The sequence below is a fragment of the Pecten maximus genome, chromosome 17 (assembly GCF_902652985.1).
Source record: "Pecten maximus chromosome 17, xPecMax1.1, whole genome shotgun sequence".
Lineage (NCBI taxonomy): Eukaryota > Metazoa > Mollusca > Bivalvia > Pectinida > Pectinidae > Pecten > Pecten maximus.
Window position 1 is genome coordinate 27,477,318 of NC_047031.1, and position 26,015 is coordinate 27,503,332.

A 26,015-nucleotide genomic window follows, 5' to 3' on the forward strand; every position below is an offset into this window, starting at 1 on the left:
GCGTTCGTGTAAATGTACGGGGAGTATGGCACTTCACCTGATAGTTGCGTGTCTGTGCATTAACGAGTAATTTATAAAATGTTATATCGCTGGTCTGCTATTTAGAAGGGATAGTACTGATTCAAGACAGTGTTAACTGGCTTATAGAGAAGTCTTGACTTTAAAATATAATACAACATGAATCGTGGTACAAATCCTATAAAATAAACTTATACTGTATGGCTACCGTACTTAATTTACTGCTGATAACACCAAGTAATATTTATCTCTCAAATAAGAACGTACATCTAAATAGTCGTTGACATTATACAGGGGCCTTTCTAGAAAGGTTTATATATTATACACGGATAGCCTTTATAGACAGGTATGTTATATACTCATGGCCTTATAGACAGGTTTGTTATATACATTGTACGTGTGGCCTTATAGACAGGTATGCTACACACTGATAGCCTTTACAGGCAAGTTCGTATTTATAGAGTGGACATTATAGACAGGTTTACGGATGACCTACATAGACAGGCTTGGTTTACACATGTTTTCTTTATAGACAGGTTTGTTATATATGTGTGGCATTTATAGACAAGTTTGTAATACAAGGGTTTGGTATATATACGGATAGCCTTAATAGACAGGGTTGTTATATACTGGTGGCCTTTATAGTACATGCTTGTTATATATACGTGTGGCCATCATATATAGGTTTGTTATATACAGCTGGCCTTATAGACAGGTTTGTTATATACGTGTGGCCTTATAGACAGGTTTGTTATATACAGATGGCCTTATAGACAGGTTTGTTATATACGTGTGGTCTTTATAGTCAGATATTTACATTTGGTGTGGCAATGCCCTTATATATTACTAGTAAATCCCTACCAAAAGCAGCTTCATCTATGAGAGTATAACTGAAGTTGCCCTGAGGGCGTATGAATATCTCACTTGCAAAAAATGTAAAGATTTTTTTCATATTTTTTTATTTTTGCGATTCATTAATAGAACGTAAATATAAGCGATAAACTGCCTAGATGCGGCAGACCTACTGGTATAACTGCCACATGTGTCACAGACAAACAATCATGGTGCGCTAGCGCGCACCATTCAGTTTGTCTGTGACACATGTGGCAGTTATACCAGTAGGTCTGCCGCATCTAGGCAGTTTATTGCTTAATTATATACGGGCAGCCTATATTACATGCTGTTATATATACGTGTGGCCTATATAGTCAGGTGTGTTATATACGGGCGGTCTTTGTAGACAGGTTTATTATACACGGGCGGTCTTTGTAGACAGGTGTGTTATATACGGGCGGTCTTTTTAGACAGGTTTGTTATATACGGACGGTCTTTGTAGACAGGTTTGTTATATAAGGATGCACTTTATATACAGATTTGTAATACATGGGTTCTCTTTATAGACAGGTTTGTTATATACTGGTGGCCGTATTAGACAGGTTTGTTATATACGTGTGGCCTTTATAGACAGGTTTGTTATATACAGATGGCCTTATAGACAGGTGTATTATAAACGTGTGGTCTTTATAGTCAGGTGTGTTATATACGGGCGGTCTTTGTAGACAGGTTTGTTATATACGGGCTGTCTTTGTAGACAGGTGTGTTATATACGGGCGGTCTTTGTAGACAGGTTTGTTATATACGGACGGTCTTTGTAGACATGTGTGTTATATACGGGCGGTCTTTGTAGACAGGTGTGTTATATACGGGCGGTCTTTGTAGACAGGTTTGTTATATACGGGCGGTCTTTGTAGACAGGTGTGTTATATACGGGCGGTCTTTGTAGACAGGTGTGTTATATACGGGCGGTCTTTGTAGACAGGTGTGTTATATACGGGCGGTCTTTGTAGACAGGTGTGTTATATAAGGACGGTCTTTGAAGACGTGTTATATACGGGCGGTCTTTGTAGACAGGTTTGTTATATACGGGCGGTCTTTGTAGACAGGTGTGTTATATACGGGCGTTCTTTGTAGACAGGTTTGTTATATACGGGGGGTCTTTGTAGACAGGTTTGCTATATACGGGCGGTCTTTGTAGACAGGTTTGTTATATACGGGCGGTCTTTGTAGACAGGTTTGTTATATACAAGTAGTCTTTATACAGGTTTGTTATATACGGGCGGTCTTTGTAGACAGGTTTGTGGTATATACTGGTGGCCGTTTTAGACAGGTTTGTTATATACGTGTGGCCTTTATAGACAGGTTTGTGTTATATACTGGTGACCGTTTTAGACAGGTTTGTGTTATATACAAGTGGCCTTTATAGACAGGTTTGTTATATACAAGTGGCCTTTATAGACAGGTTTGTTACATACAGGTGACCTTTATAGATGTGTTTGTTATATACAAGTGGCCTTTATAGACAGGTTTGTAATATACGCGTGGCCTTTATAGACAGGTTTGTTATATACAGGTGGCCTTTATAGATATGAGTTTGTTATATACAGGTGGCCTTTTTAAACAGGGTTGTTATAAAGTGGAGGCCGTTATATACAGGTTTGTTATATACGTGTAGGCCTTATAGGCAGTTTTTTTTATATATACGGGCGACCCATATAGAGAGGTTTGTTTTCATAATGTGGTCATTATAGACAGGTTTAATATGTACGGATGGCGTTTATAGACAGGAAAAACATGCTTGTATAAACGTGGCCGTTTAAGACAGGTGTGTTATATGTGTGGCCTTAACACACGTGGTATATACGCACTCTATTTGAACGTTTCCCTTTCTTTTTTAGTATTTCAGTTGAAAAGTATTACAAAAGTCCACAAAAAATGATTCATGCATTTTTCATTAGGGCTGTAATTTCGGGGTCATAATGAAGCTTCTCCTCAACCCAGAATTATGACATGAAACAGAAATAAGTTTAGGTGACGTAAAATATCGTTCCAGTCGTCATCATTGGCGGTATTTGATACGAAGCGTAATTGACATGTATCGCCTCGCTTATTTTCCAATAATCAGAAGGATGCTTTAGGTACAAATTTGACTACGGTGACCTTGGGTATGTGTCATTTCTTGTCGCAAACTCTGTCGGGTTTTATCAGAAACCTTCCAACCAACCAATCAACTTGAAGTCTTTCCGTTAATCACAAGATATCGTTGGAGTGTTATATATTTGACGCTTGTGAACTTAACTATGTATCAAGGTCTTTCTTTTCACAAACTTATTCGGGTGACGTTGGTACCACCCGAGCAATTTTGTTTTTGTTTAACGCCCTATTAACTGCCAGGGTCATTTAAGGACGTGCCAGGTTTTGGAGGTGGAGGAAAGCCGGAGTACCCAGAGAAAAACCACCGGCCCCACGTAGGTTTCGAACTCGCAACCCAGAGGTGGAGGGCTAGTGTTAAAGTGTCGGGACACCGCGACCCCTTCCCCCACCCGAGCAATCTCATTAAATTGTGATATATGACGCCTGTGACTTTGAATACGGAGTCAAGGTTTTTCTTTTTATTCTTTGGTCGGATGTCATTCACGCCGGCGTCATACCATGCCATAACCCTATTATCTGTTGGGACATTACGAATGCAGAAAACAAACACCAAAGAAAAGGTAGTTTGTGGAAATTAATGAAAATTTGTAATAAATAAAGACAAGATTGTTCAGGAATAAATATACCTTTACTTGCCGTTAAATTCATCTGACACTTTTATTTACGCTAAGTAGTTGCTTGACTTTCAAAACAATCTTGACAAAGTGACTTTTTTACAACACACATAACATGGCAGATATCTATTTAACATATCTACTGGTAAGGATAAAGAGCAAAATATGAAAACAAAGCTCATATTTATTCATAGCAGAACAATATTCATATAAAATATTTAGTATATATATATGTTGCCGTACACGAGACGAAACCATTTTTAATTCACGTTTAAGGCTTGTATTTACATAAACTCTTCGTATGTTATTTAATTACACTCGCCCGTCTGTCCTCCCTCCCATCCGTCTGTCCTCACGTCCATCCCTCCTCTCAACCACCGGTCCACTCGTCCATTCCCCCTCTCGGCAGACAAACCTCTCGTCCGACTCTCCTCTCACCCGTTTTCACTCGTCCACATTCCCTCTCTGCCGACAAACCTTTCGTCCTTACAACACACCATTCTATCCCATCCCATATCTATTCACCAATTCAATACAATGGAACCTTAGCTTACACGAACATATCGACATATTCTTAAAATATAAACGGTTGCACCAAATTATTCAGATACAGGAAACTTTCCAGAATAGCATCAAGTTCGGTTCATCCGACTAGGGTTTTAATTCTCAGGTTCCAATGTATATAGACGGTTACCAACACACCTGTACACACCTGTACACACCTGAACACAAACTTTAGAACAGTCGTGTATGAACATCTAATACTAATACAGCGTGTATTCAGAGGAAAGAGTATCAATGTATTTTAATAGTGTAATAATCAATGATAAATCACATTCTTTCAGCGAAAGTCTTAACGCTTTACCACACCAACATATACAGCTAAACTGAAAGCGATTTATACACAAATTTATACATACACCCGATACAAACTAAAGTATACAGAAATCTCTGCGTAGTACACATCCTTATAAAGTGTACACAGAAATGTATAACGTAGTACACATCCTTACATCGTTTACACAGAAATGTATAACGTAGTACACATCCTTATAAAGTGTACACAGAAATGTATAACGCAGTACACATCCTTGCATCGTATGCACAGAAATGTGTAACGTAGTACACATCCTTATAAAGTGTACACAGAAATGTATAACGTAGTACACATCCTTACATCGTTTACACAGAAATGTATAACGTAGTACACACCCTTATACCTTATACACAGAAATGTACAACGTAGTTAGTACACATCCCAATACATTGTTCACAAAAATGTATTACGTAGTACACAATGCAAACGGTTATCTGATTCGAATCACACGTACCACTTACGAATATTACACAACCATAAGGCCCAACAATCTACATACACAACCTAGTACATGGTTTGAATAGCAGGGACTTCGCACATGTAATTAAAATAATATCTCATACTTCATTCCTGTTTCATACCTTACAGGAAAACTTTGTTAAAACGAAGTGTATTACGAATATGATTTTAATTATTTTGATTGACGTCCTGTACATGTGTATGGTATCCTTATATTAGAAATGTTTTGGGGTTGAGGAATATGTGTTACTATATGTATAGTGTAGTAACAATATATATACATCGAACGAGTTGAAAACGTGTACCAAGTCCCTTTGGTTTGAAATGGGAGACAATATATAAAATGTCTCGATTTTTAAGTATCGTAAAATTTGTACATTGTATTGAAGAGATACATGCAAATGAATTAGTATGGTAGTATTGGTCCAAAAGAAATCTATGATTAAACAAAAATCCCACCGATCACCGAACTGGTTATGTATCTATGGTAAAATGGACAATGGTCTAAAATATATTCCAATGACCCGTGGGAACAAATAAGATCTTTTTGTATTTATTAGAAATCTGTTCCATGCACGTGTTGTGAAAAATAAATGCAACTACGTGTGTAGATTTTGTAATACTTTTGGAAACCTGATGCAATACAGTGCTGTATATTATAAGAGTAAACTTGGATACGCCATTAGGACGCTGTTTGAATATAAATGTTTAAGACATATGACACAATGGATAATTTTTTGATTGCAGAAAAAAATGTACCTATTTCGAGATAATAAACTTGATACATAAAATTGTTTTGAAACGATAAAAGACCAAAAAATGTATACTTTGTGTCTGAACGATGAAACAATACCTGATTCAGTACACAGTAGAGTACGTTTTACAATGAAACCTAGTGTAAATTTTGTAACTTTCATTACACGAGAAAACTATACCTATGGCGATGTGAATCTTTGGTACCTTATTTGACCCCATGTATATACAAATTAATACAAATTTGTGGTTTTGTTGATGAGAGCAGTTGAGGGACACCCCTACACAGTTGTGAGATATATACTTATATATTGATTGTATCTCATGTGATAACCTCACAACACAAAATCTCTGACCGACACCGCGATCTCACATTTAAAGCTATGACAACAGTTATTTAAAGCTACAGTACACAGCCAGGGCGTTTCACCACGAGGCTACGCCTAGCACAACGAGGCTGCGCCCGCCATAACGAGGCTGCGCCCTCCACAACGAGGCAGCGCCCATCACAACCAAAAGTAAAGGTTGGTCCGTGTCGCCAGATCATATTCCCAGCAACACGTAAGTCAAACCTCAAGACAATTTCGAATCTCTGTCGGAAATGTCTCTATAAATCAGTATGTGAAATCTATCACAGATTATGTCTGAGCTGGTGTACCAATGTTAAGCCTATCAGAGAATACGGAGGACATATTATGGAACGTTGGAGACTTGTATTAGTTTGAGATATCGAGGCCAGTTAGTAAAATGTCAATGAAATCGAGAGGATATTTTTTCTCACTAATTATTCAAGTTTAAACCAATTTCCTTTTTCAAACTGTTTCCTACTATGATTCTAAGCTGTGGGTATTTTACATTACTTGTGTACCTACAAGTACAAGTCTTGACAGTACAATCCAGTACCCTGTGTTGTTGTTTTTTTTTATCGCAAACACCGTCTTCGCATTATACAAGAAGTCCACACTATTACTACAGGAAAACCCGTCCAAACAACAAATCGAACCGAACACACATCTAGACAACTGTCTATAGGCAGTGATTAGCAAACGTTCTTTACTTATACGATTCTGACTTAAATGCACTTATACGATTCTGACTTAAATGCAAGATCGATCAATGCACGCGGACAACAACATAACCACACATAAAATGATGACTCTACCAAACAGGAAATGACGAAACTGATGACTCTACCAAACAGGAAATGATGAAACTTGCAGAGAAACTGATGACTGTCGAAAACAGGAAATGACGAAAATGATGACTCTACCAAACAGGAAATGACGAAGTTGATGACTCTACCAAACAGGAAATGACGAAAATGATGACTCTACCAAACAGGAAATGACGAAAATGATGACTTTACAAAACAGAAATGACGAAAGCTGCACAGAAACTAATAACTACCACACAGGAAATACTGATGGCTTGTACCACACAAAATAAGAATATCGTACTTCTATCTGGGGTGTCGGATATTCAGTGATGATGGCGATATTTTTGTCATGGAAACATGATTTGTAAATATTATAAAACATTATCAATCCATTCATGGAACATAAAGCTGGCTAACAATTTCTTCGTAAACACATGGAAATGAAAAATGATAAAGACTTCATAGGTAAATCCTCCAAAAGCATGCTGAATGTTAAAGACATGAAAAACACTATATATAAAAACATCGCCTGCGATATCATATTTGACTAATCCTTTGATTGGTTGTATGTTTATAATGACTTTGGCATACCGCTTTTATATTTGTTGGCCTATACTCACAGATTTTTTAATCTGTAAATAAATCAGAAGTACACCGTAAAAAAATTTACAGCACATTGATGACAGAAATGGAGAGGGCCATTTCTACAGACACTAACATATCAGAACTAAATCAACTACTAGAGATCAGAATACAAGGTATGTATGGAAACAGATGAATAACTGGCCGAATCAGGTAAAATTTTAACTGGCCTTTTTCGTGTAAAACATTCAACCTTTCAGTTGCATTGTTCCGCATTTATCTAGTTAATATAGAGACTAATATATTGACCAAGCCTTGTTAATCCAATATCGTTAATTTACCACTTCTGCATACTAGTAGAGCTACATCACCCATTCCGATACGTAGATATGTCATAAAAAATTTGAATGAAGAAATATAGAGAAGGTGCATTAATGTTTCGAATTAGAAAATAATTTTATAATCAAATTTTGGAACCAAAAAGGGAATTTGAGCTTACAACGGGATATTTATTTCAGAACAAAAGAGACAAGATCAACCAAAACATTTGCATTTGCAGAGTTAAGGCTGGACAGGCTTACTAGCTCATTAACAAGAAAAAGAAAGTTCAACCAGAGAAATTAACGAGAAAATTGTTGGAGTAACAAGGCTTGAAAAAAAATTCACTTTAATGACATGACATTGTAATATATAATGTGTACAATTTAGTAATACGATATCTTCTATGCGTCAATCTCTCAGCACCAGAATTCTCTACCAGTTCTTTTAAAACTTAATTTGCAGTGACAAAAAAAAAAAATGTGTTATAAAAATGCCAAGATTAAAAACTGATGAAACTTTTCAAGTCAAATGCCTTATATCCACCTTCAGGGCATTAGTGTCAAAAACTTTGAACAACGGAGCCTCCTGTGCGTTACGAAAAATGTACTAAAAGATATTAATTAAAATTTTACAAAGCTACTTGGACAAGACGACTGCGGCAAAAGGCCCGGACACTTAACATTAACACAACTCAGCGGAGTTTCAGATAACTTCCACAACATACTAAATTTAAGTCTATAACACCGTGAACCTTCATTAATTGGTTGTTCACGAGCCTTTGCTAATTCCCGTGTAATCCACCTTAACACACATATATATATATGCACAATTATGCGTTGCACCATTTGAAATTTAAGCACACTATATATATGGCAGTACTATGAGTTATCATTCAATGTATCTCTTGCCTTATTACACGTTTTAGAACATGCACTCTCCATTCAGTCTACGATTCCGTTCTTCAGACTAGATATATATTCATTTTTTGAGTTTTAGCTCAATTTGTCTAACCACGTGATTAACCTCTATACTAATCAGTGATTAAGGTAAATCACTTCAATAAAACTCGTCCACTGAATGACTTCTCCTATTCTTTATCAAAAAGGTTCGATCACCCAGGCACGTTTGAAACTGAAACGAGGTTTAACACAAAGGTTCCTTAATAACTCTGACATGGTATTCTCTTTGTTCCCGAATTTCCAATACGTGAACACTCATACTATACTCATTGCCACATAGGAACAGTCACTTGACTATAGTGCTATGAATACCAACCAATTCAATGAGTTCCAAATGCCATCATGAACTTCCACACGATCATATTTACAGCAGCACGCATCCTCAAAGTTTGAAATGAACGAATGAATTATACCCAGGAATCTGCCTGGTGAATGAGTTGACAATGTGTAGGAATAAAGAGCGATTTACACCCAGATCTACACTGTCGTAACGATACAGCCCTGTGGGGGCTTCTCCACTGTAGCATTCTCCTCCGACTTAAGACTCAGATTCTGTAAGTAGGACTGTTTACGTCTGGCCTGTAACATTTCCGTTTTTGTTGCGTGTCCACCGGGTGTAGGGATACTCTTCCTCGGAGTGGTAGGCTTCACAATAGAGTCCTCTAGTTCACGTTTGTTTTCATCATTAACATTATCTGACATCGCCGGTGGAGGTATTATTTTTGTTGGTGTTGTGCTACCTTTAGCTGAGTTAGATACAGAGTTATCTGCCTTTGTTTGGGTGGGTTTATAATTGAATGGTTGAACTGTTGCCTGCGGACTTGTCTTTAACTCCTGTGACTTTGATGTACTTAACGCTGCTTTAGCAGCTTTCTTTTCTTCTTTCCTCTTCTCGTCTTTCCTTTTCTGTTCTTCTTTCTTTTCAATTTTTTCTTGCTTTTTCTTGAGGCTTTCTTCCTTTTTCTTCAAACTTTCTTCTTTCTTTCGAAGACTTTCCTCCTTTTTCTTAGATTGCAATTCTTCCTTCTTTTTCTTTGATTGCTGCTCTTCCTTTTTCTTGGAATTTTCCTCGTCACAAAATTCAGTTCTGTTTATAATTTCACTTTTGTTCAATGCATCTAATCCACTTCTGTTCAATTTAAATAAACTTTCCTTTGAGGTGGAGAGAGACATACTAGATGCTGCCTTTTTGGTTTCTGACACTTTCTTAACACTTTTTCCCGAACTAAATATTTGTTTCATTGCTTTAATAGGCAGGAAGCTCTTACTACCACTGGTGTTGCCCTTCGACTTTCGCTTACTAGATCGAAATAGACCGTGTTTACTTAGTTCAGGCTCAGAGCGTGAAGTATCACCGTCTCGTCTCACCCAAATCGATTCCTCGTCATCACTCTGGGCAAAACTTGATACGGATTCGTCACGATATCGCCGCCATGTACTGTCGATCGTCTGATTTCCCTGACTGAGAAAACTAGAGCCCTGGCCGAGATAGCTGTCTTCTGTTGTTGAGGAGTTCATCATACTTTCGGTCATGCTTGCAGACGAGTCAAGCAGAGCCCGGACAGCCTCGAGCGATTTACTAGTGTCATCGGCATTTGGTAAATCTCCTATCAAAGACTCAGACTTTTTCTTCTTCCAAGTGCTCGAGTCAACGCGGTGATTAAGCACCTTAAGACCGTATGGATCCATCTGTGAAGGATGTTTGAACAGAGAATCATCAGCAGCCTCACTTTCACTTCCGCCATCTCGGTCTGGTGAACACACACTATCACTTGACATACCTTGGTCCGGGGAGTTGGCAGAGCTTGATTTTTGTTCATGATCATATTTCTCCTCACCACTAGTTTCTTGTTCAGGGGAATGTGCAATGTTATTGATTGGTAGATTGTTCGCACTTCCATTAGAGCTGTCTAGACATGGCAACTGACTGGAATCGTTGATGGCACTAATTTTATCATAGGTAGAGCTCCGACTGATTCCATCACTTTCGTCCCGCGACGTGGACTTTACATTACCAGAGCCGGGAGAAACCCTCTGACATGTGATTTCACCACGAGAATTTGGGGAACCAGTGCGCCCTTTCGGTTGCTGTAAGCGACTGTTCGTCATGTTGACATTTCCGCGCGGTGATCTCTGAGGAGGGGTGGTCGAGACCGGAAGTCGCGATCCGCGGTCTTCACCATCTTCCCTTCTCCACAGACTTGCTACCTTACTGTTGACCTGTTTCTTGCCAGGAGTTGTCTTTTGTTCCGTTTTACGAGAAGTTGCTGGAGCCGGAACAGAATTTTTCCGACCAACTGGCGTGGAAGGACGTGAATTGTTCTTCAAACTGGCATTACTGTCCGATTTTCTAAGTTCCCCTTTACTACCAAACTTTCTAAGGTTCGGGTTAGAACCTCCCTTATTCAAGGAAGCACCACTGCCAGACTTATTTAATGAAGCACCACTTCCGTATTTATTGAGGGAAGCACCACTTCCTGCCTTGGTTAATGATGAACCACTTCCTGTTTTTGATAGAGAAGACCCACTTCCTGTTTTACTAAGTGACGACCCGCTGCCTGTTTTTGTAAGGGAGGAGCCACTGTTCGTTTTCCTCAAATTACTTCCAGAAGGTTTGTTGAGATTTGATATTCTAGATGTGGGCTTTCCATTTGGAGTTCCGTTACGGTTTGTGCCTATATTTCCACCACTGTTTGATCGATTTTTTGTTAAGTTACTACCAGATGTTTGTATCTTCTTCATACCCGGCTGTGCGTTTTCTTTTGTGGCCTCAGGGGAAGACGAATCAATCACCGAGAAGTTGTATGTACCCAAAGCCTTTGACCATGTATCTGAAGCTGGTTCAGAGTCCGAGATTCTCGGCGCGTTTACCCCCGTTGGTTCCTTTGTAAATGTGCCTTGTTTGACCGGCGGTTTCGGACGGTCAGTGTTGTTCCCCTTACGGTTCTGTGAAGCCATTGGCAAGCGACTAGGGCTGTTTTTGTTGGAGACTTGTTGTCTTTGAGAGGTAAGAACTGTAGTAGATTTTCTTTCAGGTGGTGATGGTTTGCCAATCCTGGACTTCTGTGAGTTCCCGCCTACTACTGGAGTTGTTTTTGTAGGCGTACTGCTAGCCTGTGGGTGGGTCTTTGGAGTTGGAACTTTACGGCGTGAGTTTGTTACTCCGTTACTTTTGACAGCAATTGATGACCTGTTGCCAGTGTTTGGAACTGGTCGATGACCTCCTCGAGATGTGGCACTATCCTGCCGACTGGGCACGGGTTTCTGCGTCTGCGCTGTCGTGTTTGTTCGAGGACTGTACAAAGGCTTACGACGACCGCGCACCACTTTTGGGTCATCTGGCGGTGTATTCTTATTACCTGGTTTGTTGCTAGGTTTCAAAATACGTGGTCCGGCGCTAGAATTTTCTGACTTGTCTGTCTGAGACATGGACTCGGAATAATTCTCAGAATGAGCAGACCATGTCCCCGATACCTCTGACGCCGTGTCGGATGTATAGTCACACGAAACTAGAGAAAGTGTCTCGTTTTCTATAAACATGTCCTCATCCACTGCACTGCCGATCATCTGTCTACTCTGAATTTCGTTTACAATTAGACTGGCATTAATCTCCAACGCGCGTTCGTCGTCTGGTGTTATTTCATCCTCGAATGATTGTTCGTGTGAGTGGGATGCATCTTCGTAATACACATAGCCATTCTGCATCATGTACTCTAAAGCCTCGTCAGTCATCGTCATATTTCCACTACCGAAGTTTTCCGTCATAGTTACATCAGCGCTGTCAACGTTTTCTGTGATATCTTCATTCGAGCTGGCTGGGTCGAAGCCGAAGTTATCAATGCCTAGTCCAATGTATTTGAATGGACTACGCTGTGTGGCCCCATCTGAAGTGTCTGGGGGCTGGTACCCTGTTCTGTTTAAAGCTATTTGAGCCTCCTCCTCATCTCTTCTAGTGCTGGAGTTATTACCAGAACTACCATTGCTGATTCTCATGTCGTTACCATAGCTATAGCTAGCATTGCTTTGTCTGGTATCTTGAGAGAAACTGTTAACCCTTGGATCTTGATCATGACCGTATCGTGGGTCGTTGGTATAGCTACCGACACTGTGTCTGCTGCCGCTAAGTCTCTGATCGTTACTATAGCTACCACTGCGACGACTGTGAGAGCCGTAACTGTCACGGTCAGACTTTTCACTGTCCTGTTTCTCTATACTACTGTTAGAATCACGTTTTGATAGCTTTTCTGTTGATGATCTTCTATTCCATAAACTCTTGCGTTGTCGAGTTTCTCTTTCCTCTATAACCCTGTTGTCCTGGTAGCTATCTGCCACTGCACTAGTCGAAACTGTTTCCATGGAATACCGAAAGCGATGAGGCATGGTGGAAACAGACTGGGCTATCTCCATGTTGGAGAAATCTTTCTGTCGCTTCAGGAACCCGTCGCTGTCTTGTGAACGAGACCGTCGCCAGCTTCCTCGTTTGACCATATCGGTCTCTTGTTGTTGTTGTTGTTGTTGTTGTTGCTGTTGTTGAAGTTGTTGTTGGTGTTGTAGTAGTTGATGATGTTGGAGCTGCTGTTGCTGACCGGCGCTGAAGTTGCGGGCCATTTGCTGAAGACGCAGGTGCTGTTGTTGCTGTTGCTGTATAAGTTGTTGTTGCTGTTGCTGCCACAATGCGATGCGCGACTCATGATACTGGTCACCATTGTAACTCATATCCTCAGCTGATGAGCAGCTACGCGTCATACGAGATGACTGCTTCACATGCTGACGATTCCAGCTGCGTTGGTAATACATTTGAGCATCCTTTTCAACACTGCGATCGTATGAGCGGTTTTCTGAACGCCTGGATGTGTCAGCCGATTTCCGGTCCGATCTTCTGCTACTACGGGATGGTATCATCATAGACTGTGATGCAGGTACTTTGAAGAAGTCTGCCTGCTTCTCTTTTGGTCTCGCAGACGACAACATACTGGCATCAAATGATCTTTCCAGTCTGCGAGAGTCATCGTTAGGTCTGCGTACATTAACTTCGGCATCAAGAGACCGTCTATCCTGCCTGGAAGACTTAACAGAGACTTCCCTTGATGTTCCGTCCTTTGACGTCACACTTCGTGATGCCGCTTCCTTTGTCGCTCCATCTCGCTTTGGTATGCTAGTACCACAGGGACTGCTACGTGGAATTTTACTCTTGACTTTGTCATCCAACTTGGCACTTGCAGAGCGACTCTTTGGCAGAGCAAGACTGATACACTCGTCTAGCAGCGCCTGCTCAGATGCCTCAAATATATCGGAGTCCATACTCAGTGAACTAAGGGACGAGTTTCGGGAGAAAGTGGCTGGCGTGTCTTCCACTGTGAACTTTTCGTTCTGATCCTTGGCGGGATCAATTTTACGTGCTGTTTCCTCTGTGTTCTTAGTTGCATCGTCTTGGCTCTGTATGGAACTTAGTGATGAACGTCTAGAGAAACTCTGTGGTGTATCTTCTACAGCAAATGTCTTTGGCTGCTCCTCCAAACATTTTCCTAACCCTGATTTCTGTGACTTTGTCTCATCACTAGACTGACCTTCGACTTCACGCTGAAGTTCAATGCTTCTGTTTCTGCCTGTGGAAGACGTGAGACTTTCCTGTGGTTTTGTCACGTTTGATTTGCTTCTGTCGTTTCTTGACTTTGACATGGAGGACAGATCACCTTTAACATCCTCGTCCATCATACTGAGGGAACTGAGAGAATCGTTCCGGGAAAATGTTTGTGGCGTTCCTTCCATGTTATATACTTTGACCGAGTCACAGGATTCCATAGTCTGAACAAACACAGAATCATCGACTGTAGCATTCATCATGTTACCACTGGACTGGTCCATTCCCGCGGATGTTGAGTTGACAAGTGGTTCTTGCACTAAAGATGGCTTGTGGTCTGGGTGACTTTTCTGTGTGTTTGTATCTTTATGTGGATCCCCTGCAACAATATGACTTTCTTTGGTGTTAAATGTCAGGTCACTAAGTGAGGTAGGAGTTGAGAGATTGTCAGGGGTTCCCTCCATAGCGTACGTCTTGGTGGAGTCGGGGAGGACGAAGGGTATCTGGTTATTGGCCGTTGTAAGACTAGATGTGCGCTGGTTGTCCGTGGCTGTCGGGATGTGACTAGATGTTCGCTGCGGCTGAAACACGATCTTAGGTTCTATGGATTGCTGGAAGAGGTCGGAAGATTTAACAGGAGACTTGACTTCCGATCCTTCCACTGCACGATCCATATCTAATTTGCGTGAGACTTTGCCTTTGGGCATTCCTGAGAGTATTATTTCGGACAAAAGTTCATCACTTTCGTCAAGGAGTGAGCTGCTGTCTGATCGAGTATCATCAAGTTGTGGGTTTTCTTCTAATGGAGGTTCTGGTTGTTCTTCCTGTTGTTTCTGTGGTACCACTGTTGCCATAGTGACCTGTGATGTAGATGCCTGTTGTGGCACGGATTCAGCCTCTGTTGTCGGATGCGGCGAGATCTGTGTTGACACAGGGTTGGACAAGCCTGTTGCTGACATCTCACCAGTCATGTTGGTGATAATGCTCAGATCGCTCAATGATCCATTAGTGGAGAAATTGATCGGGGTATCTTCTGTGGCGAATGTTTTTACTCCGTCTTCAGGCATGTAGGGTTCTATATTAGATAGGTCTACAAGCTTAACCCTGTTTTGAATGGCGTTACCCACTGGGTCCTCAGGCTTATGTGAGGGCGATCCTGGGTTAGAAACGTTGTATGGTGTGCCCTCAATAGCATACTGCTGAACAACATCGTCATCCACCTGAACATCGATCTTAGCGACGGCCTCCATGTTGAACATGTCTACGGGCGGTTTTTTGGTTGTTGGTGAAACTGCCTGAGACATAAGTGGCGTGTCCTCGGTTGCGTACGACATCGGCACGTCATCATGATCGTCCATAACATCTTCCTCTCTCCTTAAGATATCCTGTAACTTCAACAGTGGTTTGGGTTTGTGTGAAGCCTGGGGATGACAAACATTTGGCATCACTCGGCCTACATTCATCGGTGGTCGATGTCCTGTTGCTTTTGAAACCTCTCGGGATTGGTTGCTTGATTGACTATTACTTTGTCCAACTCCATTTGGAACACCTTGTCCTGTATTGGGAACTTGGAAAGGCTCATTACATAACTCTGCCACCCTCATGATGGACGACGTAAGGAAGTCCTGTGATCTTGTCATCAGTATATCTTGTGACGTTTCCTGCGATTTTGACATAGCGCTATCCTGTGACCTTGACATTGGATGATCCTGTGACCTTGACATTGGTATGTCCTCAGAGGCGTACGACTTAACAGTATCCTCCTGTAAACTCTCCTCCGTAATTTGTCTGTGGTGCTTACTTCCCCCACGTGACGCCTTGCCTTTTGAGGTTGGTGACAATATTGCCTTATTGCCGGTAGACTTTCCTTGTCTTAATGGCATCTTACTTCTGTGAGAATCAGACTTGGACTGAGCTGACTTTTTCTTAATGGTATTATCGGAAGAGCTCCTCCTCATTTTCGGTGGCATGGCGGAGATTATGCATTGTTTGAGAATGTCCTCCTCACCCTCCGATACTTCTGACATTGAAGAGTTCTCTTTATCCTCGCTTCGGTTAAACATACTGTCGTCTTCTTTTTCTTGAATCAAAGTCAGATCATTAGAATCAGAGTCTTTGGCACGTTTGGACGCCTCACTATCAGTGTCTTTTGAATGTTTTGTATTATCACTATCATCTATTGTCAAGGCACTTAGAATACTGTTGGTATCCGAGCAGTGAGGCGGTGTCCCTTCATCTGCGTACACAGTCGGTCGATCATCCTTGCCCATTATTGACGCAGTCTCCACAAACACAGACGCTTTGTTGATGTTACTAGAAGGCATGGGTTTCACCACATTCTGTGGCAATGAGCTACCAAAACCTTTGACTCCTGAAGGTTCGTTATAGTTCTTGGATGACAAGCTTTTAGAGCTTTCATCTGGCTGAGGCGATTTTCCTCGTGGACTTGGTGGCATTGTCTCGCTTGGAGAGTCTGGAAGCTCACTGGGTGACACAACTTCACTAGCTCGACGACTGTACTCACTTATTACTGAGCTGTGTACAGAATGAGCATCAAAACTACTGAGGGAACCAAGTGAACTACAACGCGAAAACATCAGCGGGGTCTCTTCTACATGATGATGGTCATCAAAAGTCACTGTTTTGTGTTCCTTCTCATACTCAGAGCTTTGAGCATCTGAATCACTCAAAAGCTTTTGTCGGCTCACAAGAGGTGTATATTTTCCAGCACTGACCCTACGATCACCAGGACTCATCTCGCGATTGGAAGATTTATTGTTTTCGTTTTCGTTAATGCTGGTGAGTCCAAGCTGTCGATTAAGTCCCTCGGCCCCAATCTTGTCTTGTGCCTCGGTGCTATGTAGACTACTCAGTGAACTGACTCTGGAGAAACAGATGGGCGTGCCTTCCTCACAGTAGGTCTTGATTTGATCCTGGCTGGAGTCATCGTCCGATCGCGCATGAAATGACCTCTCCATTGTATCGGCTTCAGCTGTTTCCTCAGAGAGAGGTGGTGGGCTGCCCGGAGGAGTATGGTGGTAGTTAGTTATCACCGTGGTACCCGTTTGCTGGTCCGTGCCCATACTTCCGCTCCCGCTACGCTTGTCTGATTCGCCGTGGCGTGAACAATGCCTCTTCTCTACATCACCATTGTAATGTACAGACGAGGTATTCTGATTTTCTGACTCATTGTAATGAGACCCAAAATTCTGTGTCTCATCGCTAACAACTTCCTCCTCTTCTTCTTCTCCCTCCTCGGATTCCTCTTTGTCTGCATTTTTCCCAGTAAGGTCGGTCATAGATGCAGCCAAGGAGAGATAATTAAGAGGAGTCCCCTCTGTGTAGAATGTTTTCACCTGGTCGTCATGGAAACTGTGTGTACACTGTTCGAGTCTGTCATTGGTTCGGCGTGCCTCCTCTAGTTTACAATCAGCACAGTTAGGATCAGTGTCCTGGTAACGCATATGTATAGGGTTATTTTCCTGGTAGCGTGGTCCATCTCTTTCCTGGAATCGTGTGCTGTAGGATATTGGCTGGTCACGATAGTCTTCCTCATGTTGCTCAGAGTACCGCCGACTGAAATCAGTTGGCTGATCATCGCTGTCCAGGTCAGTCTCGGCATACGTACTGAACTGGGGAGGAATCATAGGTGGTCTCATCATGGGGCGGAGCGGTGGGCGCATGAACGGTCCGGGATTTATTTGTCGCGGATGTTCTCCTAATAGTCGGTGGTGTACAAACCTGGGTACGCCTTGTTTGGGATCATACCCTGGGTTCATAAAGTTGTTGAACCTAGGCTGCGGCTGGGGTGGAGGCTGGGCAGGGGGGCCCATGTTTGTAACAGGCCCTCCAATCTTTCTGTTGTTCTGTCCCTGGTGTGATGGCTGATTGTCATAATTTGAGGAGGCTGTAGACTGACTGTCGTGATATTTGAGGCTGTAGTCGATTGGTTGGTCGTTGTCGTTACCTTGAGGATAATGCTGAGCACCTTGGTAACTAGAATTACAGGTACTTGGTGCGCTAGCCACAAACTGATTACTCTGGTGCATGTGTTGTGGACCTGGTGACGACACAGAATTAGGTAAGCTCCGATACAGCTGGTGGGCTGGTCCCGCTGGAGAAGGAGGCACATGCTGACTTGAGTTATCTCCCCTAAGTGGGTATGCAGCCTTGTCTCTCTCAACCTCCATCATGACTTGTGCTATGTGAGTCCCTGATGAGTGCGGTTGCCCCTGGTGACTTCCTTGTTCAGATCCAGTTTCCTCAGACGAAGAATTGCTGTATTGTTGCCCAGATGATGATCCTCCGGAGGTTTTACGGTCCAGACTTCCTCCTTGTCTATCCTGACAATTTCTTGCATTTCGCATTGCTGCACGGAAGCGACTGCGATCATGTGAAATGTCCGAGTGAGTACTGCCCACACTGTCTTGACTACCTGATCGTGCCACACGTTTCGGCGACATCAGGCGGCTATCAGACATTGGAGTGTTATCGCCACTTCTTGTGCCACTCTGATAGTAGGAACCTCGTGACATTCGCCGAGAGTCATGTTCCTGCTGCACTTGATGACCTGTACCACCAGGGAAGTGGAAACGTGAATTACTGTCTTTTTCAGTGCTACGACCACTTTCTGTTGGACTATCACGAGGGCTCTCTAAATTGTCACAAGTTTCTGAGAGATTCTGGTCAATTTCTGCTTCTAATGCTCTCTGCTTCCGCACATGTAATGAGGGACGGTTCGAGTTTGTCTTTCTATCCATGTTCATATTTTTGATATTAGGACAGGCGTTGAGTAAGTTTTTTAATGCTGCTGAGCTTCCCATTGAAATCATCTGATGTTTCGAGTGGACTAGATTTCTGAGCATACCCACTGCTCCCATATCCCATAATGCCTGTTGGTCCTCCAGACAGCGGGCCGAGAGATTCCACAAGGTACCACATGCATTACTCACTATGGTCAGACTTGTTGAGCGTAACTGTTTCAACAGAATTTGAAGACACAACTGTTTACGAAGAACAGCTCGGTAATCCTCTCGCACTGTTATGTGACTGGAGATATTACGAAGCACACCGCCACCATTTTCTATCACTGCTGTTGTCTTAGATGGACTTTTATAGGTCAAAGTTCCAACAAGAAATTCCAATGAACCATCTACTGCACATATATCAGCCTTATTTTCACTTCCGTGCGCGGAAAGGTTCCATAATGCACTAAGAATACTTTTCAATGTAGCTTCCTTTTTCACCTCCATTGAAGCTTTCATAAGGGTAGTAGCTGCACCTACTTCACGTAATGTTTTCTTACTCGCAAGGTCTGCTTTCCAGGAGAGGTTCCGGAGAACGCTTGCGGCAACCTGACACAGGTCCTCACAGGAGGACAGTAGCTGACTGACCAGGGCCTGCATAAATCCTCTCATGGAGCAGAGTAAGGCCTTGTTTGTGCCGTCACCAAAGGTAAGATTGGTGAGGGCCATGCAACCATAGCGACGCATGGTGATGTTGTACTGTTCCTGTGTGTCCGTGTGAACATCATTATCCACCTGTATCAGCTCTGCGATCGCCTGTACACCACCTGTAACAGATAATGGAACATTCAATTATCTTTTGTAAGAGAAAAGGAAATACATATACATGTTGTAAAATTCAAATTCATACTGAAATTTTAATTCTAATTTTGAACAAATTTGTGTTTGTTTTTCAGAACTGTTTTTTTTTCTGTAATTCTATTACAAAAATGTAATTAACCATTGACCCAGTATGAAGAGCCAGTGTCAAGAGGTATGGGAGATAGAGCAAAGACCAACTTTTTCATTGATGTAGGTCAAAGTCAAAATGTAGGTAATAGTGACCTACTCACATGGTATGCAACACACTGCATCACTTAGATTAATCCATACACAAAGTATGAATTCCCTGTGTCAAGAAGTGAAGGAAATAAAGCCCCAACAAACTTTTTCTTTGATGTAGGTCAAAAGATCAAAATGTGGGATAGAGTGATTGACTTGCAGCATGCAACACACTGCCTCATTTAGATGAAACACTGCCCCAAGTATAAAGTGTCAGTGTTAAGAGGTGTAGGAAATAGATAATGGACAACATTTTTCTTTGGTGTAGGTCAAAGGTCACAAAATAGGTGACCTACTTTTGGAAAGGGATACACCATCTAATTTAGTTGAACTCTGCCCCAAGTCTGAAGTGCCAGTTTCAAGAAGTATAGGAGATAGACAAGACTATTTTTTTCTTTGATGTAGGTCAAAGGTTACAATGTAGGTAGTTCAGAGTGACCTATATTTGGTACATGACAAACCACCTCATTTAGGTGAACCCCTGCCCCAAGGACAAAGTGCTAATGTGGAAAAGTGTAAGAGTTAGAGCCCGGAGAAGATAACATGTAGACAGACACAACACTAAACTATATATCCCCTACATCCCTTGTTTCTGGTGGGGGTCTAAAGCACAACACTTAACTAAATTCCCCCCACCCCCTAGTATCTGGTGGGGGACTAATACAATTATCACAGAAAGGAAAAGAATTAACAAGCCTTTTTGTTTAGAAGAAGTTGAATGCAATTATTACAGAAGATTGGAAAAAGTATCAGTAAAGAAAACACACTGATCCGTTGATACAGATACTGAGGTAATGGTGTACATACCTAAACTACAGATGGCGTGCCGATGCTCCTCATCAAACGACAGTTTCATCAGCGCTGCCACAGCGGGGCCCGGATGATGGTCCATGTCATGTGATTTGTTTCCTACAAAGTGAGATCAATCAATTGTTTTATTGAGGATTTCAACAAGTGAATGAGCTCGTTTGATAATCAGACAAGAGGCCTAGGCCAGGTTAATCCTTTTAAAGAATATTCCAACAAATTAATTATCTTAAAATCTCTTAAGAGTAGATATATGATACATCAGTGTGTCAGAATTATCTATCAATATCCTGTATATAATCAGCTTCAGAAATATGAAAATCAGGAACAACATAATTCAACCAAGATTTACTCGGGACCTGGTTTGCTTCACTATTAATATCTGATTAATCCAGAAGAAACAAACTCTAGATGAAACAAATTATTTAAAAATCAAAGTTAATTGTGTATGTTTTGACAGTGTTTTTACAAGATTTTCTTGACATATATAATTCAATTCATAACCATATATTTTATTTGCATTTCCATCAAATTAAAATTGTAATTTCTGAAGTTTGAAGAAAAGAGTTATCTCCCTTCCAATGAGTGTCAACCAGCGATTTCTCCACAACTGTGTAAAGAAATATTCCACATAACCCACCTGATCGACTTTGGTCATCCTCCTCAGGTCCGTCCCTCAGCTGGTCACTGTGGGCACGAATCTGCTCCAGTAATCTCAGTACCCGGGCCTCACGACGACCTCGCTTGTCATCAGGATGACTGTGAACAATGTTGTGAAGTGCTGCTGCCGCTCGAGCACGTGCAGCCTTACTTCCTCTCGTGTTGCCCAGCAACCCTGAATCTTTGTCACTTCCGTGTAATAACTGGATCAGCAGAGGCATACAACCTAGGTAAGATAAACCATTAGACATTTTAACCAAGTAGACCACGATAGGAATTCCTCCATGAAGTGTTGACTTAACAAACGCAATCAATCAAAACATTCATTCATTAATTTATTTATTTATCCCCCCCCCCTCCCCGCCCCTCAATTGACATAACTTGTTTGACAAAGCTATTCCAGTAAAATATATATCCTCTGGCAGGACTCCGGAAATAAAACAGCGCAGGAAAAATCGTGTCTCATACGGTAACATTTGAAATCACTTCCTCCAGTGGTTCTTGTTTGATAACCTGGAGTCCTCTCACTCAGTAGATATGTTTTCCTAGAATAGCCCTTAGATGCATGCAGTTATTATAACTAATTATTGTATGTTTTTTCCTCACACAAAATATACAGACATACTGTAAACGTGGAAATTTACATGAGGGAGAAATTTACGCTTAATAAGCGGATCCCTTTTGATCGTGAAAATTTTCCCCACGTGTATTATTTTGCTATTAATTTGAGTAAATTCGAACTACAAATGAAGGTGGGTCAATCGCGAAAATTACCAACACGCGAATAGTTTACGCATTGAAATCGCGAAATTAACCAACCGCGAAAATAACCACGTTTACAGTAATTCCCTTATGTTGTGAAGTACACGCTGGTCTCACCTGATTGTCTCATGGCGATACAGCTGTCCTGAGAACTGGACATGGCCAACAGTGTCCGACTCATATCATCCTTGTCATGTGTTCCCAGCATGGACAGCAGAGAGTAAACCATCTCCACCTATAGTAACCATGACAACACATCTGTTTTAGTAGCCATGACAACAAACATTTATTGTAACCCTGAAAACACAGTTATGCTGCTCTGTTTTAATGAATATTTTATTTAGATTGTTAAGTTTGTCTGTGCAATATGATCTAAAAAATTATGAAATTTTACATTCAGTATATAATATAGCATATACTGCTTTGGTGCTCATGACAGTAACCATGGAAACAAGAAACAGTAACCATATCTAGATGTTTCCCCTGCTTCCTTCTGGCCGTTACCTTGGTTCCGAGTTGTTGTGGCTGATTGGCGAGGTCCTGTGACGACTGTGGCTGTTGTTGTAGTTGTGGTGGCTGGACCTGTGATATAGGGGGCGCCACCTGCCCCTGTGGGGTCGGTGTGGGGAGTGGTGGAGGGCCTGTCCCAGGTGGGGCTGTACCGGGTGGTAGCGGAGTGGCAGAGGACTGCTGGCTACTATTGGTGGAGTTAAAACTCATCACACTAGCTAGTTCTGTCGACTGGTCCGTCTCCACCAGGCGGCTCTCTCGACCAGACAGATCTGTAAACATAACATAGTAATAAAACTGTATTTATATTAAAGGTTTAGTTTCATTTTTTAAATAGTTTGAAAACCAATTTTGTTTAAGCAAAGCAATTATGATCATGATCTGACTCAGCTTTTCTCTTTTTTTTTTTTTGTATTTTTTTATTTTTAAAGCATTTTCATCAGCTTTTCTCTTACTATGATTTCATTTTGTAGTGTTCAAGATTTTATTCTATATTCATTATTAATGAAAAATCAACCTCCTTGAAAATAACTGAAAATGTACTTATCAGGCTTTAAACACACACATAAACTGTAGTGGATTATGTACGAGCTTTGTTACACAAAATTCAAATGTAATTGACTGCTGGGACCACAGTGGTCCGATGTCATTACCTTTTTTCATAGGACTCATGGGCCAGGCTCCATGATACAGTGATCCGATGTTGAAGCTAGCATCAGGGATCCATGGCTACAGACGAGTTCTGGTCATCGCTAGAGGCGGTCTGTGTTGATATAGAAGTGTTATTAGCATCATCATCTTTGGTCTGGCCGTAGTTTCTCTGGAATCACAAATGTTGAAATTGTTATAGAAAATTAAACCCAGATGTCGAACAAAACCTAACGTGATCGACTATGTTATATGAAATTTATTAAATGAGTTCAATAATTTCTATAGAGAAGTAATGGCTCCTGTTATTAAAATTCATTGTACGGTTTTCTCCACAGAGTTTGTGTCCAAAAATTAGAGACTGAAGGACATATGAGGGCATACAAGTTTATTTCCTTTGTTTAACACTTATTCTTTGAACAGCCACAATATATTATATAATGTCTGCATTGCAAAAATATGTATCTAAAATTTTATATGGTTTGATTTATAGTTAAGCCCCTTAGATCAAATATTTTAAGTCCACATCATATGAGGTCGATATTTATCTAAAATATCCTGAGAAGTTACTGAAAACAGAATGTTCAAATATCGTAAATTCAGTCCTGTCCCTCAATATAATCTTTCAGCCTCTGATTTGAGGGTTCTTAGGTTATTTTCTGATGTAGTGTAACCTACCTGTTCCTGCCTGTATCCATTGACCGGCTGTACTGTAACCTACCTGTTCCTGGCAGTATTCATTGACCGGCTGGTCTGTAACTTACCTGTTCCTGGCTGTATCCATTGACCGGCTGTACTGTAACCTACCTGTATCCATTGACCAGCTGTACTGTAACCTACCTGTATCCATTGACCAGCTGTACTGTAACCTACCTGTATCCATTGACCGGCTGTACTGTAACCTACCTGTATCCATTGACCTGCTGTACTGTAACCTACCTGTTCCTGGCAGTATTCATTGACCGGCTGTACTGTAACCTACCTGTATCCATTGACCAGCTGTACTGTAACCTACCTGTATCCATTTACCAGCTGTACTGTAACCTACCTGTTCCTGCCTGTATCCATTGACCAACTGTACTGTAACCTACCTGTTCTTGGCTGTATCCATTGACCGGCTGTACTGTAACCTACCTGTTCCTGCCTGTATCCATTGACCGGCTGTACTGTAACCTACCTGTATCCATTGACCAGCTGTACTGTAACCTACCTGTATCCATTGACCAGCTGTACTGTAACCTACCTGTTCCTGCCTGTATCCATTGACCAGCTGTACTGTAACCTACCTGTTCCTGGCTGTATCCATTGACCGGCTGTACTGTAACCTACCTGTATCCATTGACCAGCTGTACTGTAACCTACCTGTATCCATTGACCAGCTGTACTGTAACCTACCTGTTCCTGCCTGTATCCATTGACCAGCTGTACTGTAACCTACCTGTTCCTGGCTGTATCCATTGACCGGCTGTACTGTAACCTACCTGTATCCATTAACCGGCTGTACTGTAACCTACCTGTATCCATTGACCGGCTATACTGTAACCTACCTGTTCCTGCCTGTATCCATTGACCGGCTGTACTGTAACCTACCTGTTCCTGCCTGTATCCATTGACCGGCTGTACTGTAATCTACCTGTTCCTGCCTGTATCCATTAACCGGCTATACTGTAACCTACCTGTATCCATTGACCAGCTGTACTGTAACCTACCTGTATCCATTGACCAGCTGTACTGTAACCTACCTGTTCCTGCCTGTATCCATTGACCAGCTGTACTGTAACCTACCTGTTCCTGGCTGTATCCATTGACCGGCTGTACTGTAACCTACCTGTATCCATTGACCAGCTGTACTGTAACCTACCTGTATCCATTGACCAGCTGTACTGTAACCTACCTGTTCCTGCCTGTATCCATTGACCGGCCATACTGTAACCTACCTGTTCCTGGTTGTATCCATTGACCGGCTGTACTGTAACCTACCTGTATCCATTGACCGGCCATACTGTAACCTACCTGTTCCTGCCTGTATCCATTGAACGGCTGTACTGTAACCTACCTGTTCCTGGCTGTATCCATTGACCCGCTGTACTGTAACCTACATGTTCCTGGTTGTATCCATTGACCGGCTGTACTGTAACCTACCTGTATCCATTGACCGGCTGTACTGTAACCTACCTGTTCCTGGCAGTATTCATTGACCGGCTGGTCTGTAACTTACCTGTTCCTGGCGGTATCCATTGACCGGCTGTACTGTAACCTACCTGTTCCTGCCTGTATCCATTGACCGGCTGTACTGTAACCTACCTGTATCCATTGACCGGCTGTACTGTAACCTACCTGTTCCTGCCTGTATCCATTGACCGGCTGTACTGTAACCTACCTGTATCCATTGACCGGCTATACTGTAACCTACCTGTTCCTGCCTGTATCCATTGACCGGCTGTACTGTAACCTACCTGTTCCTGCCTGTA

General features: G+C 41.7%; 1 protein-coding gene and 1 long non-coding RNA gene across 2 annotated transcripts; both read right to left on the reverse strand.

The window, feature by feature from the left end:
* Positions 1-3,618: 3,618 nt before the first annotated feature.
* LOC117315711 (adenomatous polyposis coli protein-like) lies at positions 3,619-23,671 on the reverse strand. Its single transcript, XM_033870065.1, has 6 exons — positions 23,550-23,671; positions 22,891-23,168; positions 22,504-22,621; positions 21,605-21,850; positions 20,965-21,066; positions 3,619-19,883 (listed from the first exon to the last, which is right to left on the reverse strand). The coding sequence occupies exons 1-6, from the start codon at positions 23,566-23,568 to the stop codon at positions 9,208-9,210; spliced, it is 11,439 nt and encodes a 3,812-aa protein (XP_033725956.1). The 5' UTR covers positions 23,569-23,671; the 3' UTR covers positions 3,619-9,207.
* Positions 23,672-25,245: 1,574 nt separating this feature from the next.
* On the reverse strand, positions 25,246-25,713 carry LOC117315713. Its single transcript, XR_004529748.1, has 3 exons — positions 25,687-25,713; positions 25,601-25,610; positions 25,246-25,372 (listed from the first exon to the last, which is right to left on the reverse strand). It is a non-coding gene; the product is annotated as an uncharacterized LOC117315713 (long non-coding RNA).
* Positions 25,714-26,015: the final 302 nt, after the last annotated feature.